Source organism: Syngnathus leptorhynchus, chromosome 16 (genome assembly GCF_054491065.1).
Source record: "Syngnathus leptorhynchus isolate UIUO chromosome 16, UIUO_Slep, whole genome shotgun sequence".
Classification (NCBI taxonomy): Eukaryota; Metazoa; Chordata; class Actinopteri; order Syngnathiformes; family Syngnathidae; genus Syngnathus; species Syngnathus leptorhynchus.
This window is the reverse complement of record NC_141210.1, coordinates 5,409,538-5,427,365: the sequence shown is the minus strand read 5'-3', so window position 1 is coordinate 5,427,365 and position 17,828 is coordinate 5,409,538. Positions and strand designations below refer to the sequence as shown.

At 45.7% G+C, this 17,828-nt stretch overlaps 1 protein-coding gene across 1 annotated transcript; it reads left to right on the top strand.

Annotated features, from left to right (window-relative positions):
• Positions 1–198: 198 nt before the first annotated feature.
• cacnb1 (calcium channel, voltage-dependent, beta 1 subunit) lies at positions 199–16,109 on the top strand. The gene is made up of 14 exons (XM_085934123.1): positions 199–474; positions 2,846–2,932; positions 8,244–8,363; positions 8,430–8,552; positions 8,622–8,758; positions 8,822–8,889; positions 9,856–9,884; positions 11,098–11,178; positions 11,273–11,331; positions 11,410–11,519; positions 13,239–13,390; positions 13,662–13,757; positions 13,990–14,175; positions 15,479–16,109. Exons 1-14 carry the CDS (start codon positions 385–387, stop codon positions 16,004–16,006), a joined length of 1,866 nt encoding a protein of 621 aa, XP_085790249.1. The 5' UTR covers positions 199–384; the 3' UTR covers positions 16,007–16,109.
• The last annotated feature ends 1,719 nt before the right edge of the window (positions 16,110–17,828 follow it).

Here is a 17,828-nt window from a genome sequence, read left to right as displayed (position 1 = left end):
TCGTTTGTTTAAAAGCAACAAAATGTGAAAAATGAAATACACTGCAAGGAAGGCCATTTAATTGCACACTATTAGAAAAGCGAAGGAAGTACTTGCAAGTAGCGTTACCTTCCGCAATCAGATACATATGCACTATTATACAATATGATTTCATTTTGAAGGCTACAACCGGATGTATGTTTGTCCCCTACCGCTAACTTGGCAACACGGCGCTTCCTTCCTCCGCTCTCGTCGGCAAGCTTGCAGCGAAGGCAGCTGTTGCCATTCTACTCAGCATCGGCCGGGCGAGCCCCTCTTCCACGACAAAGATGAGTCCGTGGACACCGACGTAAACCCCCCCCAGCCTAAAAGACATTCTTTAATCAAGGGCCAAAAGTTAATTCAATGGTACAGAAAAGTAGTATGTCCAGGACGCCTTCCACCTCGACCCAGGAGATCCAAATGGACATGTTCGACCCCCATCCTCAGTCACAGGTAAGAAAAAGAGAGGGTGAAGAGAAAGAGGGGTGAAAAAAAAGACCCATATTATATTCATGTCAAACAATTTGACTGGACCCGTTTTCTCTTCGACAAATGTTTGCGCGTGTTTTCCCAAAACAGATTAACAGGTTGTTGGCCACTTGCACATTTGCTTCCAGTGAGCTGATTTGCCCTAGAGAAGGCATTCTATGTACATTAATGTCCAATTTCTCCCCCTTTTCTGAATTTTATTTGATATATATTCATGTTTTGATGTGCAGATGATACTAATGGGTGGCTAATAATCAGCGTTTGTGTACACAGTGGTAGGATAAGCAATGCAATTGGATCTCAATTGGATGCGATGCAAAGCCACGCCTTTGTTTAACGACAACGTAAACACGTAAAAACCCATTTGATCGAAAAAGAAAATCAGCAAAATCTTCAATACTTGGAGGCCACTTCATTGGGCACACATGTACAATCTATTAAGCCATCCAATCATAAATGGTTCCTTTACAAAGATAATAATGCTCACTTTTGAAGTTGAAATTTCAGCTGATTGTTATTGTGCATGTCGTTTGTAATGTTTGATTCAACATTTTAATTTTGTTACAAGGTCAACTAGGAAAAATAGCAATTTTTAATTATGATACTAATACGTTTGTATTTCTATTTTCAAAGAGCAAATATTTATTTGTATTATTTAAAAACACCCTTCCACCCATTTTTGTGCTAACCAGTGAGATGACATTTTTAGGCCGACGTTGATTCCAATATTTTGCAAAATGAAATTTTGATGACTGAGTAATAGGCTGATTATTTAAAAATACATGTAGTGAATTTTTTTTTCAAATTTCCCTTAACACTAAAACAAGATATGAATTACAAGCAGATCATCTGACTTTGAATATTTTAGTAGGGAGAAAAATCTGCAAATTGCCAACATCATTTCGCACATAGTCCTAACTCCTCCATGGTGTCAATTCACAGCAGCCACAAATAGTCTGTGCCTTCCTTTTTTCGAGAGATTGAGTGTGCAAAAACAACAATCCACAATATTTTATATTTGTTTCTTTCTTGTCGGTGGAAAAAGTGGAACAAACACACCCACGCTGAGCACACTCATCTCTCTACGTACATGCAGCGAGAGAAACCAGCGCTTCCAATCATACCTTCCTTCCCACTCTCAGCCCCCACAAAGTTCTCCATGTACCAGGAAACTTGAACTTTAAACTCTCAGACCCTGCTATTTGGTGAGGCAATCAAAATAGTCAGAATTCTTTTATGTGTAACAAAACTAATATCATCGATTTTAAAGATATATTTGAAGTTTGCCCTGCCACACCTCCACTTGAATAAACCCCCCTGCTCGCTTCTTCTTTAATTATACATCAACGTTTAATCTGGTGGGACATTTACCACAGAGAAGCCCCCTGCACTCCCTGTTGCTGCCATTTGCCTGTCCCTTTTCCCCACAGAAAAGGAATGTGCACATACCTTACAACCTTTATTGCTAAAAGACAACAGAAAAATAAAAATCTGGATAAATAATAAGTCGAGTTGTATTTTACATGACATTTGCATTAATCTGTAATACCTGTTGCATTAATTTACACTTTATGAAAAAAATATTTTTATGAACACAGAGGCCTACTATGTTACTGTTTTTTTTTTTTATAATAGATCACTATGTTGGTATAAAACTTAAGAATGACTGAATACAAACCGCTGCCACCTGCAGGTTTGGAGTATTGCTACATGGGCAATTTATCAGTTGAGCAAGTAAAGCAAGTGCTGCTATCCTGCGCTAATGTAATGCACTCACAGGACATTTTATTCGGCAAATCAAATATAATGATGCTCATTTTTTTGTCTGACCCTATGCTAATGATTGCACTGCCTCATAACGAGATCTTGAGTGGAGTGTGATTGTCTTGGTGTACCTAATCAAGTGTCCAACGGGTGTAATACAAAGCGTTTTGACAGTGCGTTTTGGTTCTGACCCGGCGGATCCTCACGGGAAGAAGAAGAACAGGCCGTCTCCTCCGCAAATGTGATTAGTCGGCATTGTGTAACCATGGCGATGTGGCCAGGGTGGGCTTCTAATGTAATGAACGGCTTCTGCCCAACCCGGATAGAGTCCACTTGGCAGGGGTGCGCCAATCTGATTAGAGGCTTGCAACAGAACATGAAAAATGAGGAGTCTCCGCAGCTGCTCGTGAATTGTGCGCGTGTTCCCGCTTCTGGCCAACGTCGTCTCCGTCGGCGACAGCGGCAGGCCGGGGCTTTTACAACCATCTGTTAAGATAAATGACTGTGTGAGGGCAAAGTTGTTTTTGTTTTTGTCTTTCAAAGCCACACCCAGGCTTCTTTCTTTCCTCAGGGCAAGTACGCCAAGAGGAAGAGCCGCTTCAAGCGCTCTGATGGAAGCACCTCGTCCGACACCACGTCCAACAGCTTCGTCCGACAGGTAACGTCCGTCCCGTTGGGAATTGCAACACAGGACTTGCGCAAATCTAACAACACTAGAAAAAAGTAAATGACTTAAGACTTGCACCAAAAGACTTTGGATTGGAACAAATGAGCTCGAACTAAGTTTGGCTTGGGTCTTCATTTCGACCTGGCTCAAATTAATATAGAGCTGGTTTTAAAGATGGACAATACACATTTTAAACCTGCTTTCCACTGTCAACTTTGACCTAATTCATTAGCTTTAGCTAATTTACCGACTTCACTTTGGACTAATGACTTTTTTGGGACTAGAACGAAATGTGCTAGACTTTGATTGGGTTACTTTCCAACTGCTTTACTTGGAGTACATTAATTGGAATAGAATTTGGAATTGAAGTTGGTTATAGACCTTTACAAATGAAAATCACCACCACAAAAAAGTGTGTATGCACCCGCTAGGTTTTATACCTTCACCCCGTTTTTCATTTTGCTTTGCTCAAAGCCTCGTATAGACATTATAGTCTCGCGCACCTCCGCAGGAGCAAACTCTTTCAAAGATGCGAAAACGCACAGATATACACAATCAACCGTCGGCGGAGAAACTGGCTAGTACACCGGGGCTTGGTTTCTATGGCAACCGGGCCACTGAATCCCCCCCCCCTCGTGCACGCAGCCACAGTGGGATGGGGATGCGAGGGAGACGGCGCTTCGGCGACACTGTTTCTCGTGCGTGGGCGCCACGGCGGCCTACGTGTTTGCGTAGCCTTGTTTGCGCATCAAGTTCAACAAAAACACGATGAGGATGACTGTCTGCCGCCGTGCTGCGCTTTCTTGGCCGGATGACAGCGTGGATGGAAGGGGATGAGATTTTTCTGCTCCCGATACACCGATGATAGTATCAAAACATTCACATTCCTTTAGGACTAAGACTCGTTCTATTTAAAGACCATGTAAAGCCTTCAATCGTAAATGCAATTTATAAAAGGGCTCAGTGTGGTCCATTGAATTTCCAATTGAGTTTTGGAATCATTTGGTTGATAACTAACAGTTACTGCAGTTTGACCAACTGCTGGGTGGCCATTCTTTCACTATCACCTGGTGATCAGGTCACAGGTTGCCTCCTAGTGGACACAATGAGCCCATAAGTAAAACTTGAGTTGAAGATTTTTTGGATGGATGCTTTAGAATTGGACTAAACAATTTGGCACTTGCTTAACTTGGGTTTAATGACAGAAAATGTTTAGATTTGGGCCCAAAAAATTGATGCAAATGACCCAGAACTTGAGTTTGGTTTAGAACTGGACTAAGCACTTTGGACACCATATGGTGTAGCTAAAGCGCTATCTAAGCGCATCATTGACTTGCTTTTAAGTGAACAACTTCAAAGCTGTCCTGGACTAGTTTCTGTGAGTCCATGAGAGATCAGCAGCAAACAGGCTCCAGAGGGGAGGGGGGTTTCCCTGGGCACTGCCCCGTCCTATCCCACGTCAGCTGGAGCATTGGATGGCTGACGGCTGCATACCAGGCCTCCTCCTTGGCCTCGGCGCACTTACGTCTCTGTTCCTGCCTGGCCCACCGGCTAAATATATTTCCCCAGTTTGCAAATGTAGCACAAGTCCTGCAACCCGACCCCGGACCCGCTGGCTCCAGTTCCCTTCCTTTAGACAAGGTTCACGTTCCTTTGGGTTGTGGAGGGATACGAGAGAGTGCGCTGGGGTGGGGTTGGAGGTTAAGAGAGCGTCTCTTGCTTTTCTCACACGCACACACACACATTGCACACTTTTCTGGATCTCTCTGCTCATGTCCACTTGTCAAGCTAACACACACACATACTAGTTGCCACTTTATACACACACACACCGGTCTGTGGACTCCGGCACTGCCCCCCCCCCCCCCCCCCTCTCTGGGTCGGCCGTGGTGAGGAGAGTGTGGCAAAGGAGGTATGGAGAGGACTGATCGGATTCAGCGGCCCGTCGTGGTAAGAAGAATTTTGCAGACTTTTCGGCGGCCATTTGTCGGACTAACTGTGCATGTGTGCGTTTGTGAGTCCAGGCCTCGGCAGGTGTTGCTCTGAGATGTCGTAACTTGGGTGGGAAATGTGAATTTGCCAGCCCGTGTCCCGATAGTACCGTAACTGCGGGTCAGCGGCTTACTTTGTAATTCCATTTTGGGTCGCTCACAGCTGCTGGGAAGGCTCTGTGTTTTTAATTTAGACTTCCAAGTCCCCCACCGGGTCGCGTCCAGCGCTATGCGCGCTGACCAGTCAGCCTTCCGGCACAGCGCCGTGGCCGTTTCATAGGGTGACATTCCAAGTTATTAACTCAGAGAAGCGAGAAATGTCGACGTTGCTGGCGGAGTTTGTTCTCAAAGTATCAGAAAGTAGACTGAAATATTCAAAGCTACTTTGTATTATTCATTTCTTTTTCTCCTTAAATCAAAATGGGACAACGATTCAGCTTTAGTTGCTTGAAAACTTGAATCGTGGTCCACCAAAATGACACTTTTACAACTCACAGCTTTTTTTTTTTTTATCATTACTTTTTGGGCTTTTATATCCATTCTTTATCTATCGCTCTAAGGCTGTTTCTGAGATAATCGTAGCCACATCCAAAATGATCCCTTTGCAGTTATTTGACCTTTTTGATGTAGCTTTTTAAAGATTATATGGAATAAATGTTCCTAGTGGGTCGTGAAATTGTGTTTTTGTATTTATAGCATTCTCATGACAAAAACATGAGTGGAAACAAACTTAAATGCATGACTCACATCTCCAGTAAACTCAGCAACCTCAAACTTGGTTACCATGGCACCGCTGTGACAGAGCAAATAAAGATGGCCGCCGTTCGTGACCGTGTGCTACAGATGTGATTTGTTTTTGTAAATGAGTTTTTTTCCCCGTGTGGTATCTTGTGACGTCTACGCACAAAACAAATATAGAACGTTTAGTTGGTTACACTTGAAATGATTATTTTCGACTTGGAGCGAAAGACCATAACCCCAGAAACCTTCAACTCGGACTGGCGGGTTCCGACAGGCTCCTCGACCTCCAATCCAACATTTTCAGTTGCTTTCAGTGTTGAGGTGTTCTGCCTCTTCCCTAAAAGTCGTTTTTCCGGAGAAAGCACTCGTCGCAGGGAACGTGAAGTCATTTTTCTTTGTTGCGCGGTAACGATGTTTCTCGAGCCTCATTAGTCAAAGCTCGCTCGTGTCCGTTTGCTATCCATGCTATCCCCCCACCCCCCTCCCCCTTCTGAGTTATTCAATATCACCGCTAAGGAGGTGCCAATGTATCACAATGCATTTTTCATCATCTTCTGGATTATTCCCACTCCGGTGACGTTATCGCGCCTTCAACCAGATTGAGCGTGATGGATTCTTTCAAACACTTTCAAATTCATCCACAACCACCCTCAAGTTTCCCCATCGCCTCCTCCACACGGATGCAGCTGAGGTGGTTACTATGACACCGCGGGGGTCTCGAGACCGGCGGCGACCAATGGGGTGGCAGCTGCTCCGTCACGTGACTCGCAGCTATTTTCAACAGGGAGCTGTATGCGAAGTGAAGCAAGCGGCTAAATTAGAGACACAGCCCCGGTGACATGAGGAGGGGAAGACGAAGAAGATTTCAAAAAGGGTTGAGTTGAGTTTCCTGGAGACTTTTGTTTTCTTTTGTACTCCTTACAGCCATTCATTGTTAGTACAGCAGACTTCATTTGGTAGATTTAGTGCATATAAAATAATTGAACACGTTCCTGTGGGTCTTTAAAAAGTCAAAATGCTGTAAAATGGCTGCAGTGTACAATCGCCATTGAAAACGGATGGATGGGTCGCTAGCTGCCTCGCTCTTCTATTTTTTTTTTTTTTTTTTTTTTTTTTGGCGTGTTACAGTGTGACTCAAAACATTTGTCAGTTATTTCCGACGTCATCCGGGTGCCTTTTATTTTAGTACATTTCACCCCTCCCCACCTCCAAGGTCGGCCATTAAAATCTCTGTTGAACTTCCCTTGTTGTCGGGATGCTCCCAGAGGGATGAGTCAGAGCTTGTCGGCGAAGGCGGCTGGTGCCATCCTCATTACGTGCGCCGAGATGCAACAGGAAGTGGGGATAGTGTGCGGCTAAGCGTGTACGTGTAGAGGAACACCATGAATTAGCGAGGAGGGCCGTCGCCTCGGCAACAGGGAGTGTCTACATACGAGTCTGCCGAGCGGCACAATGCGACAGGTGGCTGAGCCAGAATCAACACACTGGTGTTTGTCGTTTGCTCGGGAATTGCTCAAAGAGAGATGAGGATAGTCATAAAAGGGGGCGCGGGACGTTCAACACACACTTGCATGCAAAAAGTATTATGTTGCCACCTTCAGCATCCATTAAGCAAACCCTCACAGCTGCCATTTGGACATTAACCCCAATTTGTCCCATTGTGACCAGACATTAACATTGTTCGGGTCAATTTTGAAATACATTTAGATGCAAATCCATGTGGATTCGCCGTCTATATGATATTTAACTCAGTTTCTTATTTTGGGGTGTAATTTCACCTTTGACCACTAGGTGGCAGCACACAACTGTTTACATTTTAAAGTTATAAGATCAGCTGCATTTTGACTGAAGAAATGAGGAAGAGTTGTCACAATTCTCTATCATCTTCTTATACAGTAATGTACATCTTTGGGAATGATTGATTAAGATGTGAACTTCAAACTATGAGCGAATCAAACATGATTGCGATTCACCGCACCAAAGATGCCGTTTCATATCTGTCATGTTCACTTGACATGCCAGCAGGGAATTTATCCATTGCGGTTACATATGGCTTGTGTTATCTTTTTACGCAGTCTCACCTCTATTTTGGAGGCCCACACCTCATGACTCACTTGTTCTGCTTGCCGCACTCAGCTGTCGGCGCTTTTGTCAGCAACACCTGCAAAACACAGAGATGTACTCTCTGGACACTTCATTAGGTACACCTGAACAATCCCAATACATGTGTCGTGTCAAAAATGTTACCTTTACACTTTATTCATTGACACGCTCAATAAATAAATAAATGTGATCCAAATATCGGGTGCAGGTGTACCTAATGAAATGACCGGTCCTCGGGTCGTTATGAGTAGTGTGTACCTACCTGATGGCTCATCTGCATGGCTGACTCTACCTTTTGTTGTGCGGCCAAAGCACCTCAAATTACACTGAGTCAGCTTTCAGCTCTTAATATGAGCGACCTTGTAGGCTACGTAGTCATCTCCGCATAGACGTACAAGTCGGCAAAGATGGCCAATCTCCAAAAGAGTACACGGAACATCCCTCACGCTCTTGTGTTTATGCGGCAGGGCTCGGCCGACTCCTACACAAGCCGGCCGTCGGACTCCGACGTGTCCCTGGAGGAGGATCCCGAGGCCCTGAGGAAGGAGGCGGACAGGCAGGCCCTCGCCACGCTCGAGAAAGCAAAGGTCAGTTGTTCGTTTGACTACTCTTTATTTTTTAGTGGGCGTTGAACACTTTTATTTTCTGTCCAGACCAAACCAGTTGCGTTTGCCGTGCGGACAAACGTAGGCTACAACCCGGGCCCCAGCGATGACGTTCCCGTACAGGGCCTGGCCATATCCTTCGAAGCCAAAGACTTCCTACACATCAAAGAGGTTTGTTTGCGCCGCCATCCTGGGGTCGGTGATCGTCTCGTAATGCCTGGCTGTTTTTTGTTTTTGCAGAAATACAACAATGATTGGTGGATCGGGCGTCTGGTGAAGGAGGGCTGCGAGGTGGGCTTCATCCCCAGCCCGGTCAAGCTAGAGAACACCCGACTTCTACAGGAGCAGAGGATGAGGCAGAACCGACTCAGCTCCAGGTTTGGAAAAATACAAGTAGCTAAATGATAAATATGGCATTCATGTCCTTTTGTCTGTTTTAGTAAATCTGGCGGAAGCTCAAGCCTGGATGTCGCCACGGGAACGCGCAGGCCCACCCCACCTGGAACAGGTGAGGTCAAAACAACTTGTACATTTGCATATTCACGAGCGGCCAATCAAAGAAGCAAGCGGCGGACCGTGTTAAATCATGTGACACAAAGTCCATTCCTCGATAACTTCCTCCCGTCTCCATTTTCTGCTCACGTCACTCAGCTTTTGTTGCTTTAGTTAAAGCTCTCCAAAATGCGAGGCTCCATTGAGAAGGTCAAAAACATCACGGCTCGAACAAAAGGCGAGAAATTCTTTTGGGTCGTGAATGCTCGCTGTCTTCTATTCATTAGCGTCACACAGCACATTCATTGCATTTCCTCATGACAATCTGACATTTCCTCCCTCACACTCTTGTCAATGTCATCTTCTTTTCTTCCTTTGGTGCTTCCGTTCCGATGCGTCTCACATCTCGTCTTCTATCTTCCCCCCCTTTTTTTTTTCCCTCCTTATTTCTGTCACTGTCTCCGCGCTTTCGCTTCTATGCCCCGCCCCCTCCCACATGCCAATTAGCGCACACGGATATGCCCACTGTGACCTATGATGTTGACCCCCTGGACCTGGATGCCGAGGAGCTCCCTGAGTCGCAGGGGGACCCTCGCTCCCCCAAGGTCATGTCCGGCAGCGTGACCTCGCCTCAGGCCAACACGCACCGGCTGCCTTTCTTTAAGAAGGTAACACTAGGAAGTGATGGGACTGGACTTTGGGATTTGGTGGGGGTGCTGGATGCTTCTCGCCTTCGCCAACAGCCCTTCCTTCCTCCTCCCACCTGCCTGCATTTGCCCCCCCACCTCCCCTCTGCCCATAACTCATCCAAGACTAACACCTCACAGCTGCCTGAAACTCTAATAGGAAGGCGCTATAAACTGTACCCCCGATGGCAGTACCCCCCCCCCCCCCCTCTCAATGCTTTTCACCCAATGACTAACCAAGCTCTTGTGTGTGTTTTTGTGTGTCTTCTGGCATGTTGCGTGGAATGCTTCCGTAGGCGGTCCGGCTAAACAGAAACAGAAGTCGGTGAGTGCGCTTTTCCATACCTAACCAAACTAATATCTCGGGCCGCATCATATGAGAGATGGGACGGTAATTAGAAACCTCCAAACAAGAAAAAAAAAAAAAATCCCCAGATATGGAAAATATAATCAAAGAGCAAAATAGAATGTCTCAGAGTGAGCTGTAATCCCACCACCCATTGAAATGTATCACCCGCCAAACCTCGCCAATCCTCGCCAATCCTCGCCGCCATGGCGACGCCGCAGGTACACGTCTATTGATTCCTCCCGACACGCCTTCATCTCCATTTGTGACCAAAGTGGATGCGTTTGAACATAAAATATTTTCAAGTGGCCATAACATTAGGAAAATGAGAATATATATATTGAAAAAAAACAATCACACATCATAATTGCCATCAAATGAGGGAGGGGATAATCCCACGCTAATAATCCTTTTATCCAAAATGTCTAAAATTACACACACACTGTACTCATCACGGAGCAAAACCGATCAGGGTGCAGAGATAATCGAGCAGATATTCTGGAAGCTCCGGAATGAAGCGCCAAAGCGGATCGCCGAAGTCGCCGGCGGAGCGAACGGCGTTACTGTACACCGTACATGACACCACGCCGACGACTGCGCGCTGTGCTAACACTATTAATACACCGCTGTTATGTACACCGCTCCAGCGCTGGCTGGGCCCCGCGTCGACGAGAGCCATTAGGAGCTTTTTAAAATATGTATTTATAGCCCCGTGTGGATGTAAATGAGGCCGAGGAAGATTTATGTAAGATAATGTAAATGCCTTTTCAATACAAAGCGGAGGCGTAATGGACAATATAGATTTCCTGTCGTCACTATGTATGCCCCTAGTCTGGGGGGGGGGGGGTTTGAGGGGCAGCGAAAGAAACTGGACTTTTGAAGAGAGAAAGCGCTTACATGGATGAATCATACTTGAGTCACAATGTAAGAATAAGCTTCAAACGTGGCTGATCTATGCGTGGGCATTGCCTTTATGCAGTGAAGGCTATTTTTTTTTTTTTTTTGCTCAACGCAAACATGCTTTTATGTACTTTTTGCTCACTCGGAAGCTCATCGGCATCACACACACGCCCACCTGGGCCTCGCCTCTTTCAGGCAAATGCATGTAAGAATTGAATAAATGTTAGATATGTAGCTATGAGTCCTTTTCTGAGTGTATTCAAAGGATGTGCGTACGTGTGTTTCGTCATAGATGGAGCACGTGCCTCCTTATGACGTGGTTCCTTCCATGAGACCCATCATCCTGGTTGGACCGTCGCTCAAAGGCTACGAAGTGAGTGGAAGCTGCCATAGCAACCATGTGTCCCAATATTTTTGGGGAAGAGATGCGTTGTTAGTATTTTTGAATACTACTGTTTACGCTGCAGGTGACAGACATGATGCAGAAGGCTCTTTTTGATTTCCTGAAACACAAGTTTGAGGGAAGGTAAGTAGTTCCCGTTAAGCGCCATTTTTCTTTTTTTTTTCCTACCCCAAAAGTTGATCGAGTGCCTCCCTGTCGCAGGATATCCATCACACGAGTGACGGCGGACATTTCGCTGGCCAAGCGCTCGGTCCTCAATAACCCCAGCAAACACACCATCATCGAACGCTCCAGCACCCGTTCCAGCCTGGGTAAACCCACAAAACACACACACACACACAATTGTTGTCATCATACCACTTTGTTAAACTCTCATCAAATGTCATCTTATCAGATAAGATCTAGTTCCAAACCTCAAAGTTCTCTTGGCTCATTCAGGTCTTTGCTAGGTCAAATTCACCCAGGAACATTATTAAGAAATGACATCTACTTAACCGAATCGTGAAAAAAAAATTGTTCCTCATTAATTTTCTCCCCGAGTTTCTGAGTCTGACTTTTCTTCATCCTGTCTCTCTGCCCTTCTTCGCCCATATTTCCTCCTCATCATCTCCCTCCACCTCCTCCACCCTCTCTTGAATCAGATGTCCTGGGTATGTATGCACCCCCCCCCTTCCCACCTTCTCCCCCTTCCCCCCCCCTCCTTTTCTCACCCATCCTCCACACTTGATTTGCCCGTCTGCTTGCCTTGTCTGCTGCTTCTCATCCTTCTCCGTGTGATAGCCTGTAGCTTCTGGTAAAGAGAACCACCACCCAAAAAAAAAAAAAAAAAGTGTTATGAAACCAAAAAGCGTATCCGTGGGAGGGCAGAAGGGCCGCGAGCTGCTCTTGTCGAACGGGAGCCAAACAAACTGATACTCTCATGCCGCTCTCCACCTTGTGTGAGGGTGGAGGTGCTTTAGATGGTCCTCGTGGAGCTACTGTGGGAAGTCCAGGAATAGCGAAATGGGGGGCAAGCTTCTCACTTCAATTTGCAACCAATGTGTGTGTGTGTGTGTGTGTGTGTGTGTGTGTGTGTGTGTGTGTGTGTGTGTGTGTGTGTGTGTGTGTGTGTGTGTGTGTGTGTGTGTGTGTGTGTGTGTGTGTGTGTGTGTGTGTGTGTGTGTGTGTGTGTGTGCGGAGGTTAATGGAAACCTTGCCTCCACTTCCGGCCTCAATAGCTTTTAGCGCTGCGAGGGTGCCGCACTTGATGGCAACATTAGCACGACGCTAACAGTCAGTTTAGCACGGTACCGTTTGGATCAGCCGTCAATCTCAGGACTCCAGCGCGGAAGATATAGAGACTAAAAAGAACCTTATGTACGTCGCTGTAATTTACATTTCAAAAGGCGATTCGAAAATACACTCCGACGTAGCTCGCTTGATCAATGGTGAATTCATTTGGAACATAGAAGTGATTGAAATGCTTTCACTTTGATCACGCTAGGAGAAATGCTAGAATGCTAACATCATTTGTAAATTAGCTCAGTTTACCAATTTAGATCTACACACCCCTGTTCAAATGTGAACTTTTTCAAATGTTTCCACCATTAATTGGACCTCAAAATGGATTTGAACAGGGGTGTGTAGACTTTTTATATCCACTGTAATTGCTGCAGTTCCCGTTAGCCCTAACGCTAATCTCCAACTTTTTTTTTTTTTTATTATTCTATGGCTTCTGTGTCATGTTAATGAGAATGTGTGCCCATATTTTTATGGCATCTCATTCTTCAAGTGCCTCCTCTTATTTTATTTTATTTTTTTGAAAAGAGACTGACCAACACGAGGACTTCCTTAATGCTCGGGAGGCGACAGAATGAGAATGCCGCGTATCGTTCCATTTAGCTGTGTCTAAATGGAACTGAACGTGTGATCTGAGCCAGTTCACACGAGGTTTTTTTTCCTTGCATGATCTTGTACTAACCTAGCAGTCGGAATAAAGTGTGTTGCTCCTCATGAACTCAACGCTTCCTCTCGTGTGTTTGGGGGCGCAGCTGAGGTTCAGAGCGAGATCGAGCGCATCTTTGAGCTGGCCCGCACGCTGCAGCTGGTTGCCCTGGATGCCGACACCATCAACCACCCGTCTCAGCTGGCCAAAACCTCGCTGGCTCCCATTATCGTCTACATCAAGATAGCATCTCCTAAGGTGAGTCCCGTGGTGGAAAGTACTTTGTTGTTGTTATGGAGTAGCAATAATAGCTGGTTGTATGTTATTGCATGTTTTTTGTGGTTGTTGTTGTTATTGTCACTTCCCTTCTCTTTTTTCATTGGATGAAATAGAATTAAGTATTTTCTTACATTTTTTCCAAGATAAAAATTTTGAAATTGAGTATTTCCGAGTATATGTAAATGATTTCTATTTTCCACATTTTCACCATTTTTTTTTTTACATTTTTTTAATTGTAATTATCTTTCAGGTTCTGCAGCGGCTCATTAAATCCAGGGGGAAGTCCCAAGCCAAACACCTCAATGTGCAGATGGTTGCAGCAGACAAGTTGGCTCAGTGCCCCCCTGTAGGTCCTTTAATAATTTCACACTTTTTGGAAAAGTAATTCTTTAAGATTTCTAGATAAAATCTTGAGACATATTTTGTCAAATGCTTTGGCGTCATCTTGTGGCATCATAGTGTATAGAAACTATGTTAAAGTGAGTTTGAGGGGTCTCGTTTGGACAAAAATAGTGCTTTTCCGCCAATGGACGCCCCCCCCTAATGGGATGTTGGCATCTCCTCTACTGTTCATGCAGGAACTGTTTGACATCATCCTGGACGAGAACCAGCTTGAGGACGCCTGCGAGCACCTGGCTGACTACCTGGAGGCCTACTGGAAGGCCACGCACCCGCCCAGCAGCAACCCGCCCAACCCGCTGCTCAACCGCACCATGGCTACGGCGGCGCTGGCCGCCTCGCCCGAGCCCGTCTCCAACCTGCAGGTACAGGTGCTCACCTCGCTGCGCAGGAATATGGATCTGTGGCCCGACATGGACGGCCACGCCGACGGCAAAGAGGACGAACACGCCCTCTGAAGCCAAGTCCAGCACTCAGACTTTGTGGCCGCCAGAATGCGGGAGTAGGAACTCATCCACCCCCCCCCAAAAAAAAAAACCCGCACACACACATATATATATATATACACACACACATGACCTGCTAAATTAAGACCTTCTCACCTAAAGTGGAAGTCCAGAGAAACTCAGAAGGCTCCACCTCCCCCCGTCTTTCTCTTTGCAATTAAGAGCCAAATCCCCTGCCCTCGTTTAGTCACCTCGGTGGCCTCCTTCCTCCGCCAGCCGCTCTCCAGTTAGCCGTCCTCCCCCGTTGTTGCCATGGCGCCGCCCCTGAAAACAGCAAGTCATGCCTGCCCTCCCCCTCAATCGGAAAAAAGCGCCCATCTTTTTTGCAGGCTGACACACTAATATGGCTGTTAACTCATCCAAAAATGCAGTTTGGTTATGCATCTAATGCGTGTCTGGTTAATCGGCTATGAAACTTAGATATCAGGTGTTGGGCAAACTTTGGTGCTCAAGAGCCATATTTGATATTTGAAATGTAAAGATGGACAGGTCCAATCACAGATACCCCCACGATAGTAACACCAGAAGATAGATTTTTTTTCACATTTAGTGTCAAAAGGTGCCATGACCTCATTGAGCCAGAGGGTGGCACAGTTGTGTCCATTAACTGCTTGGGTGTGTTATGGTTTGCTTTGACCACTTTTTGTGCCTAGACGTTTTGAGCATGTTTACAGCAGCACTTTAATCTGCAAATGTGTTGAATAGTGCAATATTGCTGAGTAGAAGCAGAGTGGAACCTCCAAAGATGTAATGCAATCCATTTTCCATACAGCAGTTATAGTAGATGTACTATTTGTCTTTATTTGTGTCTGCACGACAGTATTATATCGCCTCCTGGTGACCAAGTGAGCACACCAGAAGGAGCGGCACAATGAAAAAAAATTCAGGAATTAAATCATGATGTAGAAAAGTGAAAGATGAACCACAGACTTAATTTGAAATCAGACATCATGGAAAATAATGGGAAGCAAATATTTTCGTAGAGCCTCGAGTTTGACAAATTGCATCGTACCGCTTTTAGGGCGTACATCTTTTGAGGTTCGGCTTTAATCTGTAATGTGTTTTCTTGCTTCTGCTCACCCCCGCTTACCTTGACTAACTTACTCACACCGTTTGTCTCTGCATGGTCACTGTGCGGGTGGTTCGCCTCTGACTCACCCAGGGGTCCAACCTTGTGCATACCGAGCCCCCCAAGCGGGAGGGCACAGAATGCGGCGGGAGCGAATACCACGGCGACCTGGGGGGAAAACCTCAACAACAGCAACAGTCATACCTGCGCTCTTCCCGCGGTCAAGTCCGAGGGGGCAGCGGCCGCGGCCTTTCCCGGCAAGACACCTTCGACTCGGAGACGCAGGGCAGCCGGGACTCGGCGTACACCGAGGCCGGAGACTCCTGCATGGACATTGAGACCGACCCCTACGAGGAGCCTGAGCCTTACCGCGGCGGCGGAGGGGGCAGCCGTCCCCACCTGGCGCAGCACCACGGTCGGCAGGCGTCCTGGGAGGACGAGGGTGCCGAGCCGGACCAGGAGAACCTGAACCAGCCGCCGGCGCCCAGTCACGGGGGCCAGCCGCAGCACGGCCGGGCCAAGCTGAGAGAGCGCTACTGCCAGGAGCCGCTGGACACGGGGGCCAACAAGGGCCGCAACAAGAACCAGGATGACTGGGGCAGGGACGTCTACATCCGCTGATAAGACACGAAAGGAGGAGACGACAAATGTTTACATCCAACGATTTACAGTAATCCCTCTCTATTTGCAGGGCACACCCCCACCCCACCCAACCCCCTCCAAATTGCTTAAAATTGTCTATCAGTGGTTCTCAATTTTTTTTTACAGTGAGCACCACCTGTAAAAAAAAAACAACAACTTACTTGGTCTTCCAAGTACCACCATAGTGACCAGCATTAATTTGCAAGTAGTGCTGTAGGTTTAAATGTTCGACTAAAAATGGAATAGAAGTTGTATACAGTACATAATACTACTGTAAAATTATGCACAGTTTGAACATTAACACAAAATACATACTTTCCTGACCAATTCGTCTTAGCTTTGGCGCCGTCTTGTGGTATCTTAGGGCGTTACAGAAAGAGCACCAACGGGCAATTAGTGAGGGATTTCTGTCTTTTGCTTTTTACACAAAACTGCATGAATGTCACGAGACAGCACGAGGACACTACTTTTGATTGTCAGCTCCGTCAAGCTTCTGTGGAATGTGAGGACATCATCACGTCTGTCCTCCAAAGTCTTAAACAGGGTCTATATCACCACCCCACCCCAATATACCCCCCACAGTGTGCAGTGTCAGGGTTCCTCCTCACCTTCCCTTTTTCAACGTCCACTTCTTATCACCCGGACCTTAAAAGCAGGTGGACAAGATGCTCGATGTTAGATATTTTCTATGGACACAGATCTCTTCTCCATTGTAGTTTTCAGTGTGCCGCCCTTGCACCCCAGAGCCCACAATCCTGCCAAAAAAAAAAATAATTCCCACAATCCAAAGTGCCGGAAGGTTTCGCCAAGCCATGCCGCCAACAGCGCCGCTGCCGTCTTAACTCGTACACTCCTTCTTTGCAGGCCACACGTTGTCTCTTTCTCCAGGTCCAACACAACTAGCTTTTTGTGTTATTTATGCTCAGATATAGTACTTGCTTAAAATCACAACGACTCAATTTGTGTGTCTCAGCCCCCTGATCTTTTTTTAAACGCCACTTGTGAGGTTGTGAGAGGCTATAAACATCTTCAGTGGGATAAATTAATATTGAATAATGTTATTGTTGCGTTATCGCAATTGTTTAAAAAAAAAAAAAGATAATATATGACATAACATGTATCATTGGTGCCTGATTGTAGCTAATTTTTTTTTTGCTTTTTCTGCCTTTCATTTTTAATCTGTGGATAAATTCGTATTTTAATTAAAAATGTAAGCAGAAAATTGTGGTTTTGTTTCATTTTATTATTTTAAATTGAAGTCCCAGCAAGCCGGCTGTAAAGGTCAGTGAAGCTAGCCAAAATGCCTTCAGTAGGCCACTGAGGATTCACTCTAATTAATGTACGCTTAATTACTTTTAGCATCTCAAGGGTTCCTGAAGTAGCGCAATAAAGTTTCAATACGCATGTCATAAAACTTTCCAGATTATATTTCACAGTCAGAATTTATTAATCACTCGACTTTAACCCCATCATTATTTCCACACTCTATTCTATTATTGCTGACACACCTTGTTTCACTTCAAGTTGTGGAAAGAACACGGAAAAGAAAAAAAAAACATGCCCTTATTTGGACATGTCGTTTGCGTTCCTACTTGCGTCATCAATGGGTCCATTCCAGAGACTTGTGTTGCCTTCACGTACAACACGATGTTCTGATATCCCCCCCCCCCCCTCCTACCAGGACTGAATAAGAATGATTTACACGTCATATTTTGTCACTATAGTGGAAGAGGAGTTCACGCGTCACGAGCAAGTGTGGGAAATTCAAGTCACGAGGGCGTTCCAGTTTCATTTCCCTATT

Coding starts and splice junctions, on each gene's coding strand:
- cacnb1 (XM_085934123.1), top strand. CDS start 385: ATGGTACAGAAAAGTAGTATGTCCAGGACGCCTTCCACCTCGACCCAG. Junction 8,759..8,821: donor CAGAACCGACTCAGCTCCAG/GTTTGGAAAAAT, acceptor TGTCTGTTTTAG/TAAATCTGGCGGAAGCTCAA. Junction 14,176..15,478: donor AGCCCGTCTCCAACCTGCAG/GTACAGGTGCTC, acceptor TGACTCACCCAG/GGGTCCAACCTTGTGCATAC.